This window comes from Rhinoderma darwinii, chromosome 4, assembly GCF_050947455.1.
Source record: "Rhinoderma darwinii isolate aRhiDar2 chromosome 4, aRhiDar2.hap1, whole genome shotgun sequence".
Taxonomy (NCBI): Eukaryota; Metazoa; Chordata; class Amphibia; order Anura; family Rhinodermatidae; genus Rhinoderma; species Rhinoderma darwinii.
The window spans coordinates 146247212-146274035 of record NC_134690.1 but is presented as its reverse complement, the minus strand read 5'-3'; the positions used below and the strand labels follow the sequence as shown (position 1 = coordinate 146274035).

At 40.0% G+C, this 26824-nt stretch overlaps 1 protein-coding gene across 2 annotated transcripts; it reads right to left on the bottom strand.

Moving 5' to 3' along the window:
* Positions 1-13296: 13296 nt before the first annotated feature.
* On the bottom strand, positions 13297-24741 carry ZNF639 (zinc finger protein 639). Of its 2 annotated transcripts, none has more exons than XM_075861652.1 (5): positions 24590-24741; positions 18958-19023; positions 16504-16592; positions 16223-16330; positions 13297-15508 (listed from the first exon to the last, which is right to left on the bottom strand). In XM_075861652.1, exons 3-5 carry the CDS (start codon positions 16586-16588, stop codon positions 14409-14411), a joined length of 1293 nt encoding a protein of 430 aa, XP_075717767.1. In that variant the 5' UTR covers positions 16589-16592; positions 18958-19023; positions 24590-24741; the 3' UTR covers positions 13297-14408. The 2 variants fall into 2 exon arrangements, with proteins under 2 accessions (XP_075717767.1, XP_075717766.1); XM_075861651.1 differs by having other exon boundaries at positions 24595-24741.
* Between the last annotated feature and the right edge of the window lie 2083 nt (positions 24742-26824).

Below are 26824 nucleotides of genomic sequence, written 5' to 3'. Positions count from 1 at the left end.
CCGGCCTATTTTAGCTTAAAAATAAGCCGTGTGAACATACCCTTACCGTCGTTAGGAATGCAGAGATTTTGTTCTCTTCAGTTTTGATTATTTTGTGAAATATTAATGTAGACTTAGACATAACTGATATGTATGAATTTGCACATCTTGAACTTCAATTTTTAGAAAGATTTGTGTGTCTACGGCTCTGCTTAGCCACAAACATGGATTCTTATGCATTTTTAATTTTTTTTTATGAAATGTTACGTTTTGATGCAAAATTGCATGAAGATGACCATAATTGCACATTGGGTGGCACTTTCAGAATGTTTCAGAAAATATAGGTATGAGGGTGTATGATTTCTATATTTTATAATTCAGCTTATACTTGTCTTTCAAATGTGTGAATTATCCTAGCAGCAAAGGGTTAAAAAAGTTTGTCTTGTCTAATTGATTATTCGAAATCAGAATCAAAATTCGGTTGTTTGAACAGGGCCTTAGGCAGCAAGTGAGCAGTCTGTTAAAGTTGATGTGTTAGGGTATGTTCACACGGCAGCGTCCGTAACGGCTGAAATGACGGGGCTGTTTTCAGGAGAAAACAGCACCGTAATTTCAGCCTTAATGGCATGTTGAGGCGCTTTTTGCGGCGTCCTTTACGGACGTTAAATGGAGCTGGTTTTCCATGGAGTCAATGGAAAACGGCTCCATTTACGTCTGAAGAAGTGACAGGCACTTATTTGACTCGGGCGTCTTTTTTACGCCCCGCCTTTTGACAGCGGGGCGTAAAAAAAATGACCGTGTGCATAGAACATCGTAAGACCCATTCTAATGAATGGGCAGATTTTTGCCAACGCTATCGAGCCGCATTTTCGGACGTAAATCGAGGCGTAAAACGCCCGAATTACGTCCGTAAATAAGCCGTGTGAACATACCCTTAAAAGCAAGAAAAATGGGCAAGTGTGAGGATCTGAGTGACTTTGGCAGGGGCCCAATTGGGATGGCTAAAAGGGCACTTCTTTTAGGGTGCTCCTGATATGGAGCAGTTAGTACCAACAAAAAGTGATCATGGAAGAATCTGCAAATTGTGATGGGTAAAACGGCGTCTCCAAAAGAGCAGGCATTTTAGGGTTCTCCCAATATGTTGCAGTTTGTACCTACTGAAAGTAATCAAAGGAAGAACAATCTGCTAACCAGCTACAGGGTCGGATGTGCCCAAGGGCTCATTGAGGTGCGTGTGGAGTGTAGCCTAGCACACTGGTCTGATCCGACAGATCTGTAACACAAATTGCTAAAAAAGTTCATTCTGGCTATGATAGGTGTTGGGCTATGTTCATACAGAGTTTTTTGACGCGGAAACCGCGCCGCAAAACTCGTCTAAAACGGCCCTAAAATGCCTCCCATTGATTTCAATGGGAGGCGGGGGCGGTTTTCTCAAGCGAGCAGTAAAAAAAAAGCGACATGCACTATCTTCAAGCGTTTATGCCTCTGACCTCCCATTGACATCAATGGGAGGCAGAGAAAGCGTATTTCGCGGCGTGCGGGGAGAAGAAAATCTGCCTCAAACTTCCAAACGGAATTTTGAGGCAGAAATTCCGCCTGCAAAAAAACTCTGTGTGAACATAGCCTTAGGGTATGTTCACACGCTTAGAAAAAGAAACGTCTGAAAATACGGAGCTGGTTTCAGAGAAAACAGCCTCTGATTTTCAGGCGTTTTTGAAGCTGAAAATGGAGCTTCTTTTATTAGGCTATGTTCACACAGAGTATTTTGCAGGAGGAATATCCATTTGGAAGTTTGAGGCAGATTTTCCTCTCCCTGCACGCCGATTTTCGCTGAGTTTTTCGCTGAGTTTTTCGCCCGCGGCCATTGAGCGCCGCGGGCATAAAACACAGCGAAATACGCTTTCTCTGCCTCCCATTGAAGTCAATGGGAGGTCAGAGGCGGAAACGCCCGAAGATAGGGCATGTCGCTTCTTTTTCCCGCGAGGCAGTTTTACTGCTCGCGGGAAAAAGACGCCGACGCCTCCCATTGAAATCAATGGGAGGCATTTTCGGGCTGTTTTTGCAGAGTTTTGCGATGCGGTTTCCGCGTCAAAAAACTCGTCAAAATACTCCGTGTGAACATAGCCTTAATTTGGAGCTTCTTTTGAGGCGTTTTTCATAGTGTTCAATGGAAAATCAGCTCCAAAAAACGCCTCAAGAGGTGACATGCTACTTCTTTTTACGGAGCGTCTTTTTACGCTCCATTTTTTAAAACAGGCGTAAAAAGACGCCCTGTATGAACTAAATGCTGTTTTTCCATTGATTTGAATGGGCAGATGTGTGTAGGCGTTCAGCTTCCGTTTTTTCAGGCGGTTTTCGAGGCGTAAACGCCCCAAAATACGCCTGAAACCAGTGTGAACATACCCTAAGAACACACCACAGCCTGCTGCATGGCTGCAGTCTGATCAGAGTGCCCATGCTGACCCGTCTACTGCTGAAAGCGCCTACAATGGGCACGTGATGGTTGGGTGCGTATGCGTCTCTTACCTTGGGAAAAGATGGCACCAGGATGCACTATGGGAAGAAGGCAAGCGGCCGGAGGCAATGTGATGCTCTGGGTTATGTTCGGCTTTGAAACCTTGGGTCCCAGCATTCATGTGGATGTTACTCTGACATGTACCACCTACCTATATATTATTGCAGACCAAGTACACCCTTTCATACCAACGGTATTCCCTAATGGCAGTGCCATACTGCAAACATTTTCAGGAATTTGTGGAACATGATAGGAACAAGGTGCTGACTTGGTCCCCGAATTCCCCAGATTTCAATCCGACCGAGCCTATATGTGCTGGAAAAACTAGTCTGATCGATGAAGGATCTGCTGCTAACGTCTTGGTGCCAGATTTCACAGGACACCTTCAGAGGTCTTGTGGAGTCCATGCCTCGATGGGTCAGAGCTGTTTTGGCGGCACAGAGGGGGGGGGGGGGGGATGCACAATATAAGGCAGGTGGTTTTAATGTTTTGGCTGAATTCTGCATTCTTAGTTATCATAGAAATAGGACACAAGTAATTGGCATCCTGCTTTCTTCTATATTTGCATATTTGTTACACTTACATTTTTTCAGATCTTCAAACTAAATTTAATATAAAGATTTAGACAAGTTGAGTAAATTAACACGAAATAAAGTTGATAAATGATCATTTCATTTATTTAACCCCTTCAGGACCAAGCTCATTTTGGCCTTCAAGACCAGACCCATTTTTTCAAATCTGACATATTTCACTTCATGTGGTAATAACTCCGGAATGCTTTTACCTATCAAAGCGATTCTGAGATGGTTTTCTCGTGAGACATTGGACTTTATGATAGTGGAAAAATTTGGTCGATAAATTCAATATTTATCAGTGAAAAACACCAAAATTTTGTGAAAAATTTCAAAAATTAGCATTTTTCTAAATGTAAATGTATCTGCTTGTAAGACAGGCAGTTATACCACACAAAATTGTTGCTAACTAACATCCCCCATATGTCTACTTTATATTTGCATAGTTTTTTGAACGTCCTTTTATTTTTCTATGACATCACAAGGCTTAGAACTTTAGCAGCAATTTCTCACATTTTCAAGAAAATTTCAAAAGGCTATTTTTACAGGGGCCAGTTCAGTTGTGAAGCGTCTTTTAGGGCCTTATATATTAGAAACCGCAAAAAAATCACCCCATTTTAAAATCTTCACCCCTCAAAGTATTAAAAACAGCATTTAGAAAGTTTCTTAACCCTTTAAATGTTTCACAGAAATTAAATCAACGTGGAGGTGAAATTTTCAAATGTAATTTTTTTTTTGCAGAAATTCATTTTTAATCTATTTTTTTTGTAACACAGAAGTTTTTACCAGCGAAACGCAACTCAATATCTATTGCCCAGATTCTGCAGTTTTTAGAAATACCCCACATGTGGCCCTAGTGCGGTAATGGACTGAAGCACCGGCCTCCGAAGCAAAGGAGCACCCAGTGGATTTTGGGCCTCCTTTTTATTAGAAAATATTTTAGGCACCATGTCAGGTTTGAAGGGCTCTTTCGGTGCTAAAACAGTGGAAATCCACCAAAAGTGACCCCATTTGGGAAACTACACCCCTTGAGGAAATTATCTAGGGGTCTAGTGAGCATTTTGACCCCGCAGGTTTTTTGCAGAAATTATTGGAAGTAGGCCGTGAAAATTAAAATCGACATTCTTTCAAAGAAAATATAGGTTTAGCTAATTTTTTCTCATTTCCACAAGGACTAAAGGAGAAAGAGCACCACAACATTTGTAAAGCAATTTCTCCCGAGTAAAACAATACCCCACATGTGGTAATAAATGGCTGTTTGGACCCACGGCAGGGCTTAGAAGGGAAAGAGCACCATTTGGCTTTTGGAGCTCAAATTTAGCAGGAATGGTTTGCGGAGGCCTTGTCACATTTGCAAAGCCCCTGAGGGACCAAAACAGTGAAAACGCCAAAAAAGTGACTCCATTGAGAAAACTACACCCCTTGAGGAATCCATCTAGGGGTATAGTGAGCATTTTTACCCCGCAGGTTTTTTGCAGAAATTATTGAAAATGGGCCATGAAAATGAAAATCTACATTCTTTCAAAGAAAATGTAGGTTTAGCTAATTTTTTCTAATTTCCACAAGGACTAAAGGAGAAAAAGCACCGCAACATTTGTAAAGCAATTTCTCCCGAGTAAAACAATACCCCACGTGTGGTAATAAACAGCTGTTTGGACACACGGCAGGGCTTAAAAGGAAAAGAGCGCCATTTGGCTTTTGGAGCTCAAATTTAGCAGGAATGGTTTGCGGAGGCCATGTCGCATTTGCAAAGCCCCTAAGGGACCAAAACTGTGAAAACGCCAAAAAAAATGACTCCATTGAGAAAACTACACCCCTTGAGGAATACATCTAGGGGTGTAGTGAGCATTTTGACCCCACAGGTGTTTCATAGATTTTATTAGAATTGGGCAGTGAAAATAAAAAAAAATCCTTTTTCTTCAATAAGACGTAGCTTTAGCTCCAAATTTTTAATTTTCTCAACAAATAAAGGAAAAAAAGAACCCCAACATTTGTAAAGCAACTTCTCTGGAGTACGGCAATACCCCACACGTGGTCATAAACTGCTGTTTAGACACACGGCAGGGCTCAGAAGGGAAGGAGCGCCATTTGCTTTTGGTGTACAGATTTTGCTGCATTTGGTTTCTGGTTGCTATGTTGCATTTGCAAAGTCCCTGTGGAACCAAAACAGTCCCCCCCCAGAAGTGACCCCATTTTGGAAACAACACCCTCAAGGTGTTCACCTAGGTGTGTAGTGAGCATGTTAACCCCACAGGTGTTTTGCAGAAATTCGCGTGCACACGATGTGGGAGAGTGAAAATGGGAATTTTTCCTTAGATACGCCAATATGTGGTGCCCGGCTTGTGCCACCATAACAAGACAGCTCTCAATTTTTATGCGGTGTTTCCCGGTTTTAGAAGCACCCTACGTGTGGCCCTAATCTTTTGCCTGGACATTCGACAGGGCTCAGGAGTGAAAGAGTACCATGTAAAATTGAGGCCTAATTTGGCGACATATAAAGTATTGGTTCACAATTGCAGAGGCTCAGATGTGAAATAAAAGAAACCCCTGAGAAGTGACCCCATTTTGGAAACTACACCCCTCAAGGCATTTATTAAGGGGTGTAGTGAGCATTTTCACCCCACGTGTCTTTTCCATAAATGATTGCGCTGCCGAAGGTACAAATTAAAATTTTGCCTTAGATATGCCAATTCATTGTCAAATATGTCGTGCCCAGCTTGTGCCACTGGGGACACACACCTCAAAAATTGTTAAAAGGGTTCTCCCGGGTATGGCGATGCCATATATGTGGACATAAACAGCTGTTTGGGCATGCTGTAGGGCTCAGATCGGTGGGAGCGCCATTTGGCTTTTGGAGCGTGGAATTTGCTTATAATAAGGTAAAAAATATAATAAAATGATCCATAGATGTGTGTTACGCTGTGATCGATCCTTTCTGCACAGGCCGGTGTCGCACTGATAACTGGCGTCCTTCCTTATCCCCCTTTTGGTCCACACTCTGCACCTTTGCAGTTTGGGGAATTTTGCCGGGAAAGTGTTGTCCTGGTATAATACGGACGCCCTCGCTTCCAGCGGATATGTTTGGGCTCTCCCCTTCCTGGTTCCCTAATTTTAGAGCCTTGATACATCGCCTTTTGAAACAGAAGAAATGTTTCCCTCGGGCCGGCACAACTGCATATTTTTCTTTCCTGAATTATTGGAGCCTTAACTTATTTTATTTTTTCATAGACGTAGTGGTACGAGGGCTCTTTTTTTACGTGACGAGCTGTAGCTTTTATTGGTACCATGTTGGGGTACATGCAACTTTTTGATCACTTGTTATCCTTTTTTTGGGAGGCAAGGTGACAAAAAAACAGCAATTCTGCCATAGCTTGTTTTTTATATATACAGCGTTCACCGTACGTTATAAACTACATGTTACCTTTATTCTGCGGGTCAGTACGATTCCGGCGATACCTAATTTATAGAACTTTTTTATAACTTTTTGCACAATAAAATTACTTTTGGAAAGAGAATGTATTTCTTCTGTCGCGATGTTGTGAGAGCCATAACTCTTACATTTTTTTCGTCAATGGAGCGGTGTGAGGGCTTGTTTTTTGCGAGACGAGGTATAGATTTTATAGGTACTGCTTTTGGATACATGAGACTTCTTGATCACTTTTTATTTCAATTTTTGGAAGACGGTGACCAAAAAAACAGTAATTATGGCAGTGTTTTTGAGGGTTTTTTTTACGGCGTTCACTGCACTGGATAAATAACATCATATTTTTATAGTTTAGGTCGTTCCGGTCGCAGCGATACCAAATATGTATGGCTTTATTATTTTTTTCAATAATAAATGACTTGATAAGGGAAAAAAGGCGATTGTGTTTTGTGTTATTATTTGAAACTTTTATTGTATGTTTTACAACTTTTGTTTTGACTTTTTTTTGACACTTTTTTTTAGTCCCACTAGGGGACTTGAATGTCCAACTGTTTGTTTGATGTTCTAATACATTGCACTACCTATGTAGTGCAATGTATTGGAACTGTCAGTTGTTCACTGACAGCAAGCCGATCAGGTTCCGCCTCTGGGCGGGGCCTAATCAGCTTACGTAATGGCAGACAGGAGTCCATTGTTAGGGCTCCTGTTGCCATAGTAGCAGTCGCCAGCCTTGCCATCACGTGGCAAGGCTGCCGATTTGCTACAAACCTCTAGGATGCAGCGATCACAATGGATCGCTGCATCGAAGGGGTTAATGCCAGGAATCGGAGCTAGCTCTGGTTCCTGGCGATAGATCGAGGTGTCCGCTGTAACATACAGCGGACACCCACTGCTGATGACGCCCGCTCAGCTTCTGAGCCGGAAGCTGAGCCGGCGCCATCTTGCCGATGGTACCGGAAGCCTCCTGGGCCCCGCCGACGACGGGGCATAGGAGGATTCCATTACAGGCTGATCGGGGGGTAAGTATTAGCCCTCCGATCGCCTTTGCAGCCACCGGCAACCCAGCGATCACGTTGCTGGGCTGCCGGGGGCGATAAACTCCTCACATGCTGCGATCTCTATTGAACGCAGCATGTGAGGGGTTAATCGGCCGGATCGGATGCTAGTTCCGGTCCTGGCCGATACCTCGCTGGCTCAGCTCCTGAGCCAGCTTCATCTCCATGACGTACAGTTACGTGAAAAGGTGGAAAGCCACCAGCCTTAATCACGTAAATGTACGTGATTGGGCGGGAAGGGGTTAAGGGGGAGGGGGAAACAAAACAATGGCAGTATTCCACCTCTAGGACCCAAACGGCTGCCTCGGCCACAAGTCCTACCTTCTCCTGCTCCCCGGCCGCTATCTTGACTAGGTGTACGGAAACCGCTGAGATAGGCTGTTTCTGTAACTCCCATAGAAGTGAATATGAGTTATGGAAACAGCATAGGATGTCTATTCACTTCTATGGGAGTTGCAGTGGCAGTGTAGCTCAGCGAGCTCGGCTGTTCCTGTGCTCCTGACCACCTGGTCAGAGAGTGGCAGGGGAGCAGCGGGAGACGAATAAGGTAGCACAGGGGTCAGAGGGATCCATTCTAGAGATAGGAACCCACACCTATCGGACATTGTGGTACATCCTGTGGACACGCCATAAATGTCCAAGATGGGAAAACGGCTTTAAGGGTATATATTTAAATACGTGTTCTTTTGCTGCGATCCTAAAAAAAAAAAAATTATGAGTCAAAATGTACTCATGAAATATACCCAAGCAGGTGTTTAAAGTGGCCTGGTTTTTTTTTTTTTAATGAGGTTTTCTAAAAATAATGAAAATCCCCAAAAACTGCCTATGACTGATAAATAACTAGAGTGAAGGAAATAAGTATTTGATCCCTTGCTGATTTTGTAAGTTTGCCCACTGTCAAAGACATGAACAGTCTAGAATTTTTAGGCTAGGTTAATTTTACCAGTGAGAGATAGATTATATTAAAAAAACAGAAAATCACATAGTCAAAATTATATATATTTATTTGCATTGTGCACAGAGAAATAAGTATTTGATCCCTTTGTCAAACAAGACTTAATACTTGGTGGCAAAACCCTTGTTGGCAAGCACAGCAGTCAGACGTTTTTTGTAGTTGATGATGAGGTTTGCACACGTTAGATGGAATTTTGGCCCACTATTTTTTGAAGATCATCTGAAAATCATTGAGATTTCGAGGCTGTCGCTTGGCAACTCGGATCTTCAGCACCCTCCATAAGTTTTCGATGGGATTAAGGTCTGGAGACTGGCTAGGCCACTCCATGACCTTAATGTGCTTCTTTTTGAGCCACTCCTTTGTTGCCTTGGCTGTGTTTCAGGTCATTGTCGTGCTAGAAGCCCCAGCCACGAGCCATTTTTAATGTCCTGGTGGAGGGAAGGAGGTTGTCACTCAGGATTTGACGGTACATGGCTCCATCCATTCTCCCATTGATGCGGTGAAGTAGTCCTGTGCCCTTAGCAGAGAAACACCCCCAAAACATAATGTTTCCACCTCCATGCTTGACAGTGGGGACGGTATTCTTTGGGTCATAGGCAGCATTTCTCTTCCTCCAAACACAGCGAGTTGAGTTAATGCCAAAGAGCTCAATTTTAGTCTCATCTGACCACAGCACCTTCTCCCAATCACTCTCAGAATCATCCAGATGTTCATTTGCAAACTTCAGACGGGCCTGTACATGTGCCTTCTTGAGCTGGGGGACCTTGCGGGCACTGCAGGATTTTAATCCATTACGTCGTAATGTGTTACCAATGGTTTTCTTGGTGACTGTGGTCCCAGCTGCCTTGAGATCATTAACAAGTTCCCCCCGTGTAGTTTTCGGCTAAGCTCTCACCTTCCTCAGGATCAAGGATCCCACGAGGTGAGATTTTGCATGGAACCCCAGATCGATGTCGATTGATAGTCATTTTGTATGTCTTCCATTTTCTTACTATTGCACCAACAGTTGTCTCCTCACCCAGCGTCTTACCTATGGTTTTGTAGCCCATTCCAGCCTTGTGCAGGTCTATGATCTTGTCCCTGACATCCTTAGAAAGCTCCTTGGTCTTGCCCATGTTGTAGAGGTTAGAGTCAGACTGATTAATTGAGTCTGTGGACAGGAGTCTTTTATACAGGTGACCATTTAAGACAGCTGTCTTTAATGCAGGCACCAAGTTGATTTGGAGCGTGTAACTGGTCTGGAGGAGGCTGAACTCTTAATGGTTGGTAGGGGATCAAATACTTATTTCTCTGTGCACAATGCAAATAAATATATATAATTTTGACTATGTGATTTTCTGTTTTTTTTAAAATATAATCTGTCACTGGTAAAATTAACCTAGCCTAAAAATTCTAGACTGTTCATGTCTTTGACAGTGGGCAAACTTACAAAATCAGCAAGAGATCAAATACTTATTTCCTCCACTGTATAACCTTTCAAACTTTACTTTCCTGTTCTACATTGATCCCTTCTACTTTAGTGTTTATGTTGTGGCATGTTAATAGGTCATCCATAATTACGACATTTCCATCTCACACAATTGTGGCATAGCCACAGGATAGGCGTCTGGCGTACTTCCTTCTAGCGCGATGCAAGCAAGCCAACGTTGTTCATGTAAGTTCACAAAAATCACTAAACTATCAGACATAAGTGACAGACCGCTGCAATAGGAGTGCCCTTAGAAAAGGCTGCAAAGTTACTGACCGGTTCTCTTTAAGTTCATCCATAGTGTCACGACTGTGGGGAATGTGGATCCACTGTGCCACTCTGCTGTAACGGAGTATCAGCTGGTCAAATGAATGTCAAACAACAGTTACTAGGATGAGAGTACCTAGATAAAAGGCTTGTGCCAGACTATCGGATACTGGCTTGTGCTGGACACGGATAGAGAAGACGTCTCGGACACTGGACTTGACCCGAACATGGATAGTAAAGTCGTCACGGACACTGGGCTTGGCCCGGACACCTGGACAGTGAAGTCGTCACGGACACTTGACATGGATACTGAAGTCATCACGGAAACTAGACTTGACACCAGATACAGGAGAACGCTTGGAAACCTTTGCAGACCAACACAGGGTTAGACACAACATTGCTCAGGCAATGAGGCAGTGGGCAGAGTTCTTCTTACAGGCTCCGGTGTGCTGGGATTGGCCAGGGGTGATGTTCCTGGTTTGCACTCTGGCCCTTTAAGGCAAGGGACGAGCACGCAGATCCTCTGGACATCGGCCAGAGGAGAGATCTTTGTGCGCCGGCGTCTCTGGGGAGGGAGACCCCGGCAAGTTCTCAAGAGTCCTGTCGCTGCCGGTGAGTGGGGAATGCCAGCGGTCTGCGAGCACGGGCCTCACACATAGTACTACAACGTAAACACTGGCGTGACGGAGATCATCAGACACTGTTGGCCAGGTAATTAAGGAGATTTGAAAATGTAGGAATATTACAAAGTCTATTATTTTACAAGGTAGCACTTTTGCTACAATTTTGACAAGGTTTTGCAGCGGAGCTGCAATACCAGAGACAACCCATGGACAGGTGTGGTACTGTATCTTCAGAGCACAGCCATGCTTTTCTAATCCTGTACAACCCCTTTAAGGGCTGATTCAGACGACCATGGCATTTTTGCGCACGCAAATCACGCGGCGTTTTGCCTGCGCAAAAGCCACTTACCTGCTCCGTGAGGCATCATATGATGCGCGGCTGCGTGCTTTTCACGCAGCCGCCATCATTGACACGCCATTTGGATGTTTGTAAACAGAAAAGCACGTGGTGCTTTTGTGTTTACATTCATCCTTTTGACAGCTGTTTCGCGAAACAGGCAGTTCGCATGGAAGTGCTTCCGTGCGACCTGCGTGGTTTTCACGCACCCATTGACTTCAATGGGTGCGTGATGCGCGAAATACACCGAGATATTGAACATGTCGCGCTTTTTACGCAGCGGACAAACGCTGAGCAAAAAGCACGGATTGTCTATACTGCCCCATATACTTCTATTGGTCCATGCGAGCCGCATGAAACCATGCGGCCTGCACGGACGCAATTCACGTTCGTGTGAATCCGCCCTTAGGCTGACCCTGGGCTATAATAAATAACAAGTAACAAGCAGGGCCGTAAAGTGTGGAATTAGGGTTGGGGGACACATTCTGAAACTTTTGCCTCGGGCACCAAGGTAACAGCTTTGGGTCTATTCACCAGGAACATGATACTCATACCTCCCTTAAAGGGGTTAGTACGAGAATCAAAAATTATCACCTATATACAGGATAGGTGATAATTTTTTGATCGCTGGGACCCCCAGTGCTCATTAGAATGGGGGACCTGAACCCCTTTTCCTCCTTAATGCTCGACCGCAGTGAGGGGGACATTGAATGGAGTAGAGGTCAAGCATGTGCACTGCCGCTCCATTCAAAGCCTATGGGAATTAAACAGTTGAGTACAATGCGCAGTGGGGGCCCCAGCGATCAAACCTTCTGTGGACAGATATTTTTTTGATTCTGGGAATACTTTAACCCATTAGTGACCGCCCCATAGTGTTTTTACAACGGCCACTTACGGGCTTTATTCCGATGCAATATCCTTTTTATGGCGCTGCATCGGAATAAATAAACAGAGCAGTTAAATCTCCCTGCTCTCAGCTACCAGAGGTAGCTAAGGGCTTGGGGCATCCCTGCTTGAACGGGTGAGATCGATATTAGTATCGATCTCACCCGTTTAGCCCGTGCTCAGTAGCGGGCGCCACATCTGAGTGGTTTTGGAGAGAGGGAACGCCGAGTGTCTGTGTCTCCAACGGCAGCAGGGAGCCTAATAAAGACCCCCAGGTCTGCCTGTAGTGTATGCCTGCTAGGTCTCAGCTGCCTCTTGCATGACCTAGCAGATGCAGAAGTATTGCAGTGTATTATAAATGCGATCGTAGGATCGCATAGTGAAGTCCCCTAGTGGGGCTAGTAAAAAAAAAAAAAAGTTTCAGAAAAGGTGAAAAAAAAAAAATCTAATTAAAAACCCACTTTTTCCTCTTACAAACTGCTTTATTATTAAAAAACTAAAAGTTAAAAAGTTACACATATTTGGTATCACTGCGTCCGTAACGACCCCAAATATAAACTTATTACATAATTTAACCCGCACGGTGAACGTCGTAAAAAATAAAATAAAACAATGCAAAAATTGCAGTTTTCTTTGAATCCAGCCTTAAAAAAAATATGTGATAAAAAGTGATCAAAAAGTCGCATCTACTCCAAAATGGTACCGATAAAAACTACAAGTCGTCCCGCAAAAAAAAGCCCTCCTACAATTGCATCAGCGAAAAAAAAAAAAAAAAAGTTATGGCTCTTCAAATATAGACACAAAAACAAATAATTTAAAAAAAAAAAAAGTGTTTTCACTTCAAATAAATTTGGTATCTTTGCAATTGCAACAACCCGCTGAATAAAGTTATTATGTTATTTATACCACACGGTAAACGGCGTAAATTTAGGACGCAAAAAAGTGTGGCGAAATTGCAGATTTTTTCTATCACGGACCAAACAGGGTGGTGCGCATGAAGCCTTAGGCTTGATTTACATGGTGCGTTTTTAGCATGCGTTTTTTGTTTTGGTTGAAGAAACGCTCATTGAGAGACGTGGGAGTTTATCTACCAAAACAAAAATAAATAAAGAATGCTAAAAAAAGAAACCGGTCAACCCAGCCTTACCCATCCAAAACTGCTTTTTGATTGGACTAGCTCATTTTCCAAAATATGAACATGATTATCCTTGCAGAATGACATTTCAATGTTGACACATTTATTATGAAACATAACAGGATAGGGACAGTTGTGAGTGCAGCGTAACCACACTTGACAAGTTATATATAGCACAAATACACGTCACAAAGCTCTGCTGCCAGAACAATGCTCTTCTTATGCACAAGTCAAGATTCAGGTACAAAAGAATTCTACAGTTATACAATTTTGCACAACATCCAAATGCTATATAAAAACAATTCTCTAATTCAAAAAACACATTGAAAATCACTACTTATTATATTGATCACCAATTAATTAGACATGACTTTTTCTGACATACTTGGTTGCAACTACAAAGGCCTTACACAAGCTTATTTTCTATATGTATTTTAGCCACAAAGGGAGACTTCTGAATACGGTCCGTATTATTCAGCTTCGAGTGCAGTTTGGATTTAAACACTCCCCCCCAAAAAACCACACGGTGGGGCACATGCTTGAAAAGAGTTTGTTTTCTGCCAGCAAAATGGTGCAACGCTTACATAGTTGCACTCTGATAAAGGGCTATAAAGACTATTTAAATCTGTTTACATATAAACCTGCCTTATGTCATATTCTTGGCCACATGGGGGTCAATCCTTTCCCCACTGAAGTCTACAAATCACCTTGGCACATTTTTATTTTTTTTTTGCTTGCAGACAAGCTGTTTTCCCCCAATTTCATGTTTTGCACAGAGAATGGAGTCCCTGCTCCAAATAACTTCTATCCAGCCTATCAAGTGTTTCACATGTGAGAAACAAGCGTCTTACGATTTCAAGAAGTAAAACCGTTTAGAGCGAATATAGAAATTGTAATAAACCTCATTCTCGGCGCAGTGTCTTTATGGTCATCTTTTTTAATACAACATTCTAGAACGACTGCTTAAGGAAAAGGAGTGTTTAGTTCATCATTTGCAGAAATGATATCTCCCAGGAATGGCAGATTCAAGTCATTATTCTCACTGTAATTCTAAGTTCAGTCCATAGGTGGCAACAAAACCGGCTACACCAATAAGGAATTACAACGCTAGAGACATTAAAGTGTTCAGATCTCGTACAGTCATTTCTTGGCAGAGGCCAGAAAACAGGTTTGTTTTTTTACATACTAATGATTCAGGTTCTCTCGTGTGTCGGGAGATGGTTTTTAAGATCATCTTCTGATCCAAACCTCAGAAGGCAACTACCGCACTTATGAGGCAGATCTGCAGAGTGACGGAAATCTAGGTGCGTTTTTAGGTCCTCCAGCTGACCTGTTGAGTATTCACAATATTGGCACAAGTACACACCTTCAGATGTATGCAGGTTTAAATGCTGACTATATTCCAACATGCCAGAAAACCCTTTCCCGCAGTCATCACAGACATGTGGGTAAAAACGCGTGTGCTCTATCGCCACATGCCTGTTCACATTAGTGTGGAGTCTGCTGCTAAAGCCACATACCTGGCATACAAAAAAGTTCTTGCATTTATCAAAGATAATTTTATTTAATAGACTGAATTCTCCCCGTCCTCCATTGTTATAGGCATCGCTTAACTCGATTAGACGGCACGTGTGCTCGTTCACTACATGACTATGCAGGTCCTCTGGATCATTGGTCTCATGTTCGCAGAACTGGCATAAGTACTGTTCGTCACAACTGTGCTCCTGAAAGTGCAGGTACAGTTCACTACTTGTGCAGAATTGCAAATCGCACTGCTCGCACCAGTAGAGAAAGTCGTTGAAGTGGGCATCTGCCACGTGCTGACTGAGATTCTCATAGGAGCCGGTCTTATAATCGCAGTGCTTACAACTCAGCTGCTCCTCCTCATGCTCTTTCCCATGTTCCAGCAGTAGCTCATCGCTGGAGAAACTCTGCTTACAAACCTTGCAGAGGTGAGACTCGGCGCACTTGTGCTTCAGAATCATATGCTGCTTCAGATCGGAGAAGTATTTGCTGTTGTAGTCGCACTGCTCACAACGGAAGAGGCCGCTACTGTTGGCCCTCAGCAATGGCCACTTCTGAGGTGTCGTCAGATTGGAGGAGGGGCTGCCTTCCGGGCTCTCTTGTATCTGTAGTGGGACATCTTTTATTTCCTCCTCGATGTCGGGGGATGGAACACAATCTGGCTCTTCAGTGTGGACTTCTACAACGGCTTCTTCATGCACTGGTTGGGGGATTAGTGTGGGAGACTCGCACATCTCTCGGCTTTCTCCATTACTACTGGGCTGTTCCTCTAAGAATCAAACAGAGTGACATTTCTTATTGATCATTTACTCACATTCCATTCATCACATATCTACACAGAGACTATAGACACTAAATGACATAGGGCGTAGTCACCCATCACTTCTCCAGAAACACATTGCGCAGGACAATGGAACTTTTCCATAATGCAAGAAGTCATGAAACAGTCACAGCAAACGTAAATGGAAACGGATATTGACAGCTGCATCACTACTGAAAAAAAATTAAAAGTGACCCAAGTTGCATGTGTCTCTTGCACCAGGAATCACACAGCCAGCCTCCTGGGATGACGCTACACCCTATACGACAGCCGCAGCCAATCAAAGGCTGCAGTGTTCATAGGACGAAGCGTCTTCCCAAAAAGCCGGCTGCACAGAGACCAGCAGGGTGAGCGCCCGGGGAGGTTAGTATGTTTTACATATTTTTTTTCTTTCCCTCTTATGTCCTCTGCAGCGGTCAATCCGGCCAAAAATCTATACCAATTAAACATGATTTAGTGCAGACTTTCGGACTGAACTACCTGCGGAATCTGGGTACATTTGCAAATGCCACCTGTGTGAACATACCCTAATACTTATGGGCTTTGAGGCAAGCATTTCATGTTAGCCGAAGAGTTCATACAATATAGATTTATTTTCACTGATGTCATCCTATTGTAATATAATCACTTAGATGAATCTATTTTCTGTCTTTCTTTACTCACCTTCACTTTCTGGAACTTTAGGATCAGCTTGTATTATAGAACAGACACTGTAGCAGTGATCAAAGTAGATTCCATTATTTTCTACTGTTTTGACTGGAAGAGTAACATCTGGAAAATGCAGGAAAAACAAGCAGATATTTAAATATGTAACACACAGGGCAAGCTTAGCATAGAAGTACATCCAGGAATGATACAGTGCACTGGTTTATTAGGAGGACTGTGTTGTTCATATAGTTCCAGGCATGCTTATTATAGGGCAATGTCTAGTCTCACGACGTTACCTGGAGAAGTAACAGTTGTAGTCTGTACTGCATACCGGGAAGGGAATGAGGTCTTCCTTTTGCGTTTCTTAGGATGTTCATTCATTTCTCTACAGTTAGGAAAATAAAAGTCAAGAGTTTAGTTTACCGCATGAATTACATTGAAACCAATAGAAAACGGCATGATGAAACTATTTGTTGTTGTTTCGTTAGGACAATCCCTTTTCAGTTAGTAAATCCCAAGAGGATCGTAATTGCGTGTGTGTATGTTAAAGTGAGGGGGGCTTTCTGCGTACCCCATAAATCAGCTGGTATCTTCAGGACGGTTTGCTGCAGGTTTTCCTGTGGAGAAAATGAATGGTGTTGTCCTATCTGGAAAACCTTATCTCTGAGGACCCACTGGCGATCAGATGATTTTTATGGGTCTGGCAGCTGGAACCCCCATTAATCAGCGGTTATCGGCAGGGGAAGCTGGCAGTCTTGCAGGAGAATTGTGGAATTACATGGTGTCCATTCAAATGAATGACCGATCATGTGATAGTTGGTCACTCTGTGTCCTAGAGAGCAGGAGCTGCTATTTGCTCTGGCTAATAGGAGGAGGACTCGAGTAGGGGATCTCCCTTTATGATGTCCATATGCCACAATATATGCCCCAACAGAGAAAGGCTCATTGTTAAAATGTAGCTAAACGTTTGACAAACTTGTGGAAAGATGTCAGAAGTTTGGATTGGTGGGGGTCCGAGCACTGAGACCCCCACCAATCGCTAGAATGAAGCAGCTGAAACGTTCGTGTGAGCGCTCAGCTGCTTCGTGTCTGTTCAGCTTTTTCTGGAAAGCCGATGTATCGGAGTACGGGCTCATAGACTTTCTATTGAGTCCGTATACCGATACATTTATTTCCGGAAAAAGCCGAACAGACACGAAGCGGCTGAGCGCTCACACGAACGCTTCAGCTGCTTCATTCTAGCGATTGGTGGGGGTCTCAGTGCTCGGACCCCCATCAATCCAAACTTCTTACATGTCACTATGACATGTCAGAAGTTTGTCAAACATTTAGCTACACTAAGTCGAAACATTACATTTTCACATGTGGTGGTATCTTAAAGGGAAGGTGTCATGAAATAATTTTTTTTTTTATAATATTGCTTTTAGTTTGTTATTAAAATAAATTTTATTTATTCGTGTTCTTGTGTTGTACTTTTTTAATTACTTTTACTTCTCTATGGGGGCTGCCATTTTTTCTCCGTCTCTGTATGTGTCGATTAACGACACATACAGAGATGCTATACGGCACATACAACCCCATAGAGAATGCGAACGGGAGCCGTTCCATTCTCAGAAACGTACACTGTCTGTGTGGGAACAGCGCATGCGCCGCTCCCACACAGACCAAATCGAAGCTCGTCAGCAGAGCGAAATCCGGCGCCATTTTCATGTGGACCGGAAGCCGCGGCCGGACAGTAAGATGACGACTTCCGGTCGCGGCTTCCGGCCATATGTTCAAGGCAGCGAAGACGCAAGGCAGGGGAGCGGAGGCGGCAGGTAAGTTATGCATGTGTATGTGATGTGTGTATTATGTTCCTGTTATACTGTCTGATTACCACTGTATCTAATCCTCCTACACTGTGCAGTCGCTCAGAAAATGGCAGCACACAGTGTAGGAGGTTTGAAGATTCAACCCCCTCCTTCTCCTGGCACTAGCCAGAATAAGGGAGGGGGGATTGTGTGAGGACACTAGAGGAGAGTGTGTCTACCCCAAATTTGCAGCATAAAGCAATGAGGTTGCTTTACCACATTGCCAATGCTGCAATTTTGGAAATTGCTCCCTCTAGTGCCCAGCACATGGAAATGTTATAAATTAGAATCTAATTTATAATATTTCCTGACTTGTGGAAAAAAAAATAATTACAACAATGTTTAATCACTTACATAATAATAGTTAAAAAAAATAATAATAATAATAATTTCTAGCGACACATTCCCTTTAAAGACAAGTCATTTTGCTGTTGCCTCTTTTGGTTTGTTCTGAATTGGAACCAAAGGACTGATCCGCCCCACTGGCAACGTGAAGTACAGCCTTTAAATTCAGAGGGGACTGCTGCATCTGCGAGATATGTGATTAATTTGCCCAAATAGGGAATATGGACAGGGGTTGTCCTTAAAGGACAACCTCTTTAAGCATTACATCACAAAGGGAGAACGGTTAGCGTTTATTGATTTCAGTGGACAGCATCCTCCAGACGGTGAGCTGCCTTTTGGAGAACACTCTTTGCCTTGGCTAACAGTGGGGAGTCCAGATTGGGGGACCTCCCCCCGTTATTTTCTCAGCATGCCCTAACTGTGCACATGGATAGGTAGTGTCTACGCTATATCACCCCTTTAACCAACTCATAGCAGAGGACTTTTGTATTCAAAAGTCGACCCTACGAGATATTTACACAATACTAGACACTCTTGTGGTTGCATTATACTTACACAAGTTGTCCAATCACTATTCATAGGCCAGAGGGGAAAACAAGTCTTCTACAATTCTCATGGATTCTAGATAAAGCCAAAACGCTGATTAGAGAGAGATTCTAGACTTGTTCATACTAGATCATTCAAGGCAACAGCACACGTGTATTTACTGGCACATACATTATTACGTGTTTCCCACAATATTTCCATTTATTACATACAGATTTGCAGCAAATGGACTAGAGCTTTATATAGGAATAATATACCGGAGTGAATGGACTAGAGCTTTATATAGGAATAATATACAGGAGTGAATGGACTAGAGCTTTATATAGGAATAATATACAGGAGTGAATGGACTAGAGCTTTATATAGGAATAACATACAGGAGTGAATGGGCTAGAGCTTTATATAGGAATAATATACAGAAGTGAATGGACTAGAGCTTTATATAGGAATAATATACAGGAGTGAATGGACTAGAGCTTAATATAGGAATAATATACAGGAGTGAATGGGCTAGAGCTTTATATAGGAATAATATACAGGAGTGAATGAACTAGAGCTTTATATAGGAATAATATACAAGAGGGAATGGACTAGAGCTTTATATAGGAATAATATACAGGAGTGAATGAACTCGAGCTTTATATAGGAATAATATACAAGAGGGAATGGACTAGAGCTTTATATAGGAATAATATACAGGAGTGAATGGACTAGAGCTTTATATAGGAATAATATACAGGAGTGAATGGACTAGAGCTTAATATAGGAATAATATACAGGAGTGAATGGACTAGAGCTTTATATAGGAATAATATACAGGAGTGAATGGACTAGAGCTTTATATAGGAATAACATACAGGAGTGAATGGGCTAGAGCTTTATATAGGAATAATATACAGAAGTGAATGGACTAGAGCTTTATATAGGAATAATATACAGGAGTGAATGAACTCGAGCTTTATATAGGAATAATATACAAGAGGGAATGGACTAGAGCTTTATATAGGAATAATATACAGGAGTGAATGGACTAGAGCTTTATATAGGAATAATATACAGGAGTGAATGGACTAGAGCTTAATATAGGAATAATATACAGGAGTGAATGGACTAGAGCTTTATATAGGAATAATATACAGGAGTGAATGGACTAGAGCTTTATATAGGAATAACATACAGGAGTGAATGGGCTAGAGCTTTATATAGGAATAATATACAGAAGTGAATGGACTAGAGCTTTATATAGGAATAATATACAGGAGTGAATGGACTAGAGCTTAATATAGGAATAATATACAGGAGTGAATGGGCTAGAGCTTTATATAGGAATAATATACAGGAGTGAATGAACTAGAGCTTTATATAGGAATAATATACAAGAGGGAATGGACTAGAGCTTTATATAGGAATAATATACAGAAGTGAATGGACTAGAGCTTTATATAGGAATAATATACAGGAGTGAATGGACTAGAGCTTAATATAGGAATAATATACAGGAGTGAATGGACTAGAGCTTTATATAGGAATAACATACCGGAGTGAATGGACTAGAGCTTTATATAGGAATAACATACAGGAGTGAATGGACTAGAGCTTTATATAGGAATAACATACAGGAGTGAATGGACTAGAGCTTTATATAGGAATAATATACAGGAGTGAATGGACTAGAGCTTTATATAGGAATAACATACAGGAGTGAATGGACTAGAGCTTTATATAAGAATAACATACAGGAGTGAATGGACTAGGGCTTTATATAGGAATAACATACACGAGTGAATGGACTAGAGCTTTATATAGGAATAATATACCGGAGTGAATGGACTAGAGCTTTATATAGGAATAATATACAGGAGTGAATGGACTAGAGCTTTATATAGGAATAATATACAGGAGTGAATGGACTAGAGCTTTATATAGGAATAATATACCGGAGTGAATGGACTAGAGCTTTATATAGGAATAATATACAGGAGTGAATGGACTAGAGCTTTATATAGGAATAATATACCGGAGTGAATGGACTAGAGCTTTATATAGGAATAATATACAAGAGTGAATGGACTAGAGCTTTATATAGGAATAATATACAGGAGTGAATGGACTAGAGCTTTATATAGGAATAATATACCGGAGTGAATGGACTAGAGCTTTATATAGGAATAATATACAGGAGTGAATGGACTAGAGCTTTATATAGGAATAATATACAGGAGTGAATGGACTAGAGCTTTATATAGGAATAATATACAAGAGTGAATGGACTAGAGCTTTATATAGGAATAATATACAGGAGTGAATGGACTAGAGCTTTATATAGGAATAATATACCGGAGTGAATGGACTAGAGCTTTATATAGGAATAATATACAGGAGTGAATGGACTAGAGCTTTATATAGGAATAATATACCGGAGTGAATGGACTAGAGCTTTATATAGGAATAATATACAGGAGTGAATGGACTAGAGCTTTATATAGGAATAATATACCGGAGTGAATGGACTAGAGCTTTATATAGGAATAATATACAAGAGTGAATGGACTAGAGCTTTATATAGGAATAATATACAGGAGTGAATGGACTAGAGCTTTATATAGGAATAATATACCGGAGTGAATGGACTAGAGCTTTATATAGGAATAATATACAGGAGTGAATGGACTAGAGCTTTATATAGGAATAATATACAGGAGTGAATGGACTAGAGCTTTATATAGGAATAATATACAAGGAGGAATGGACTAGAGCTTTATATAGGAATAATATACAGGAGTGAATGGACTAGAGCTTTATATAGGAATAATATACAGAAGTGAATGGACTAGAGCTTTATATAGGAATAATATACAAGGAGGAATGGACTAGAGCTTTATATAGGAATAATATACAGGAGTGAATGGACTAGAGCTTTATATAGGAATAATATACAGGAGTGAATGGACTAGAGCTTTATATAGGAATAATATACAAGAGTGAATGGACTAGAGCTTTATATAGGAATAATATACAGGAGTGAATGGACTAGAGCTTTATATAGGAATAATATACAGGAGTGAATGGACTAGAGCTTTATATAGGAATAATATACAGGAGTGAATGGACTAGAGCTTTATATAGGAATAATATACAAGAGTGAATGGACTAGAGCTTTATATAGGAATAATATACCGGAGTGAATGGACTAGAGCTTTATATAGGAATAATATACAAGGAGGAATGGACTAGAGCTTTATATAGGAATAATATACCGGAGTGAATGGACTAGAGCTTTATATAGGAATAATATACAAGAGTGAATGGACTAGAGCTTTATATAGGAATAATATACAAGAAGGAATGGACTAGAGCTTTATATAGGAATAATATACAAGAGTGAATGGACTAGAGCTTTATATAGGAATAATATACCGGAGTGAATGGACTAGAGCTTTATATAGGAATAATATACAGGAGTGAATGGACTAGAGCTTTATATAGGAATAATATACAAGAAGGAATGGACTAGAGCTTTATATAGGAATAATATACCGGAGTGAATGGACTAGAGCTTTATATAGGAATAATATACCGGAGTGAATGGACTAAGAGCTTTATATAGGAATAACATACAGGAGTGAATGGACTAGAGCTTTATATAGGAAGAATATACAGGAGTGAATGGACTAGAGCTTTATATAGGAATAATATACAGGAGTGAATGGACTAGAGCTTTATATAGGAATAATATACAGAAGTGAATGGACTAGAGCTTTATATAAGAATAACATACAGGAGTGAATGGACTAGGGCTTTATATAGGAATAACATACACGAGTGAATGGACTAGAGCTTTATATAGGAATAATATACCGGAGTGAATGGACTAGAGCTTTATATAGGAATAATATACAGGAGTGAATGGACTAGAGCTTTATATAGGAAGAATATACAGGAGTGAATGGACTAGAGCTTTATATAGGAATAATATACAGGAGTGAATGGACTAGAGCTTTATATAGGAATAATATACCGGAGTGAATGGACTAGAGCTTTATATAGGAATAATATACAAGAGTGAATGGACTAGAGCTTTATATAGGAATAATATACAGGAGTGAATGGACTAGAGCTTTATATAGGAATAATATACAGAAGTGAATGGACTAGAGCTTTATATAGGAATAATATACAGAAGTGAATGGACTAGAGCTTTATATAGGAATAATATACAAGAGTGAATGGGCTAGAGCTTTATATAGGAATAATATACCGGAGTGAATGGACTAGAGCTTTATATAGGAATAATATACAGGAGTGAATGGACTAGAGCTTTATATAGGAATAATATACAGGAGTGAATGGACTAGAGCTTTATATAGGAATAATATACAAGAGTGAATGGGCTAGAGCTTTATATAGGAATAATATACCGGAGTGAATGGACTAGAGCTTTATATAGGAATAATATACAAGAAGGAATGGACTAGAGCTTTATATAGGAATAATATACAGGAGTGAATGGACTAGAGCTTTATATAGGAATAATATACAGAAGTGAATGGACTAGAGCTTTATATAGGAATAATATACAGAAGTGAATGGACTAGAGCTTTATATAGGAATAATATACAAGAGTGAATGGGCTAGAGCTTTATATAGGAATAATATACCGGAGTGAATGGACTAGAGCTTTATATAGGAATAATATACAGGAGTGAATGGACTAGAGCTTTATATAGGAATAACATACAGGAGTGAATGGACTAGAGCTTTATATAGGAATAATATACAAGAGTGAATGGACTAGAGCTTTATATAGGAATAATATACAGGAGTGAATGGACTAGAGCTTTATATAGGAATAATATACCGGAGTGAATGGACTAGAGCTTTATATAGGAATAATATACAAGAAGGAATGGACTAGAGCTTTATATAGGAATAATATACAAGAGTGAATGGACTAGAGCTTTATATAGGAATAATATACCGGAGTGAATGGACTAGAGCTTTATATAGGAATAATATACAAGAGTGAATGGACTAGAGCTTTATATAGGAATAATATACAGGAGTGAATGGACTAGAGCTTTATATAGGAATAATATACCGGAGTGAATGGACTAGAGCTTTATATAGGAATAATATACAGGAGTGAATGGACTAGAGCTTTATATAGGAATAACATACAAGAGGGAATGGACTATGGCATACACACACATATATATATATATATATATATATATATATATATATATATATATATATGAAAATATACAATACTGGTTGGGTATACTTATGACTAGTTGATACAACAAAATCTGACCTATTATGACTGGAGTTATTTTATCACTGGTAGGAACCTTATAGTTTTCTTCTTTCCCGTGACCTTTAACCCCTAAGCACTGGTTGCTCTCCTCAAGGCCACATATAGTCAGCTATGGGAAAAGCAAATCTCGATATGTGGTACGCTCTGTGGTGAGGGAAGGGCATACTGGGACTTGGCTGCCCGTGATAGCTTGCGCAAATCATGCGTCCTAAATTCCTAATGACGCACATTCTCAGCTATACGACCTAGAACTGCACAAGAAAATGAATGAGGGAACTAGAACTCTGTCTATAATAGGATGCGGATAAACGGGGCACAGATTACCTTACCAGATCACCGTGAAGACGGCATAAAATGGCGACCTGAATCAGCTCACCGCACGGCCGCCTCTCCCCTGACAGGCCGGAAAGTCACGCAACACGAAGCTCAACCCTTCCCGTGGCCCGAGAGCAGCGAGCGGTGAAAGGCGAACAGAAAGGCACCGGCAACGAGAGTGTGAGGAAAAATTACAGTGACGTCTAGTGGTGGCCCACGTTACCACAAGTGCAGTTAAATGATATATTGCTAAAGTAGGAAACACAAGACTGAAAAAAATTGTTTAGCATGAAAGACTGAAAACATTTTATAGTATTGTATGTAAGACTGAAAACATTGTATAGTATTGTATAGTATATAAAGACTGAAAATATTGTATAGTATGTAAAGACTGAAAACATTGTATAGTATAGACTGAAAACATTGTATAGTATTGTATAGTATGTAAAGACTGCAAATATTGTATAGTATGAAAGACTGAAAACATTGTATTGTATTTATATAGTATGTAAAGACTGCAAATATTGTATTGTATAGTATAGTATGTAAAGGCTGCAAATATTGTATTGTATAGTATAGTATAGTATGTAAAGGCTGCAAATATTGTATTGTATAGTATAGTATAGTATGTAAAGACTGCAAATATTGTATTGTATAGTATAGTATAGTATGTAAAGGCTGCAAATATTGTATTGTATAGTATAGTATAGTATGTAAAGGCTGCAAATATTGTATTGTATAGTATAGTATAGTATAGTATGTAAAGACTGCAAATATTGTATTGTATAGTATAGTATAGTATGTAAAGGCTGCAAATATTGTATTGTATAGTATAGTATGTAAAGGCTGCAAATATTGTATTGTATAGTATAGTATGTAAAGGCTGCAAATATTGTATTGTATTGTATAGTATAGTATAGTATAGTATAGTATGTAAAGACTGCAAATATTGTATTGTATAGTATAGTATAGTATGTAAAGACTGCAAATATTGTATTGTATTGTATAGTATAGTATAGTATGTAAAGGCTGCAAATATTGTATTGTATAGTATAGTATGTAAAGGCTGCAAATATTGTATAGTATAGTATAGTATGTAAAGGCTGCAAATATTGTATTGTATAGTATAGTATGTAAAGGCTGCAAATATTGTATAGTATAGTATAGTATAGTATGTAAAGACTGCAAATATTGTATTGTATAGTATAGTATAGTATGTAAAGGCTGCAAATATTGTATAGTATAGTATAGTATAGTATAGTATGTAAAGGCTGCAAATATTGTATAGTATAGTATAGTATAGTATGTAAAGGCTGCAAATATTGTATTGTATAGTATAGTATGTAAAGACTGCAAATATTGTATTGTATAGTATGTAAAGGCTGCAAATATTGTATAGTATAGTATAGTATAGTATAGTATGTAAAGACTGCAAATATTGTATTGTATAGTATAGTATAGTATGTAAAGGCTGCAAATATTGTATTGTATAGTATAGTATAGTATGTAAAGACTGCAAATATTGTATTGTATAGTATAGTATAGTATGTAAAGGCTGCAAATATTGTATTGTATAGTATAGTATGTAAAGGCTGCAAATATTGTATTGTATAGTATAGTATGTAAAGGCTGCAAATATTGTATTGTATAGTATAGTATAGTATAGTATGTAAAGACTGCAAATATTGTATTGTATAGTATAGTATAGTATGTAAAGACTGCAAATATTGTATTGTATTGTATAGTATAGTATAGTATGTAAAGGCTGCAAATATTGTATTGTATAGTATAGTATGTAAAGGCTGCAAATATTGTATAGTATAGTATAGTATGTAAAGGCTGCAAATATTGTATTGTATAGTATAGTATGTAAAGGCTGCAAATATTGTATAGTATAGTATAGTATAGTATGTAAAGACTGCAAATATTGTATTGTATAGTATAGTATAGTATGTAAAGGCTGCAAATATTGTATAGTATAGTATAGTATAGTATAGTATGTAAAGGCTGCAAATATTGTATAGTATAGTATAGTATAGTATGTAAAGGCTGCAAATATTGTATTGTATAGTATAGTATAGTATGTAAAGACTGCAAATATTGTATTGTATAGTATGTAAAGGCTGCAAATATTGTATAGTATAGTATAGTATAGTATAGTATGTAAAGGCTGCAAATATTGTATAGTATAGTATAGTATAGTATGTAAAGACTGCAAATATTGTATAGTATAGTATAGTATAG

What these genes read in the sequence shown, in the direction of transcription:
- ZNF639 (XM_075861652.1), bottom strand. Translation starts at nt 16,588, where the DNA reads ATGAATGAACATCCTAAGAAACGCAAAAGGAAGACCTCATTCCCTTCC. An exon ending in TACAACTGTTACTTCTCCAG is followed by an intron (nt 16,331 to 16,503) that starts GTAACGTCGTGA and finishes TGCATTTTCCAG; the next exon opens with ATGTTACTCTTCCAGTCAAA. An exon ending in TAAAGTTCCAGAAAGTGAAG is followed by an intron (nt 15,509 to 16,222) that starts GTGAGTAAAGAA and finishes TTTGATTCTTAG; the next exon opens with AGGAACAGCCCAGTAGTAAT.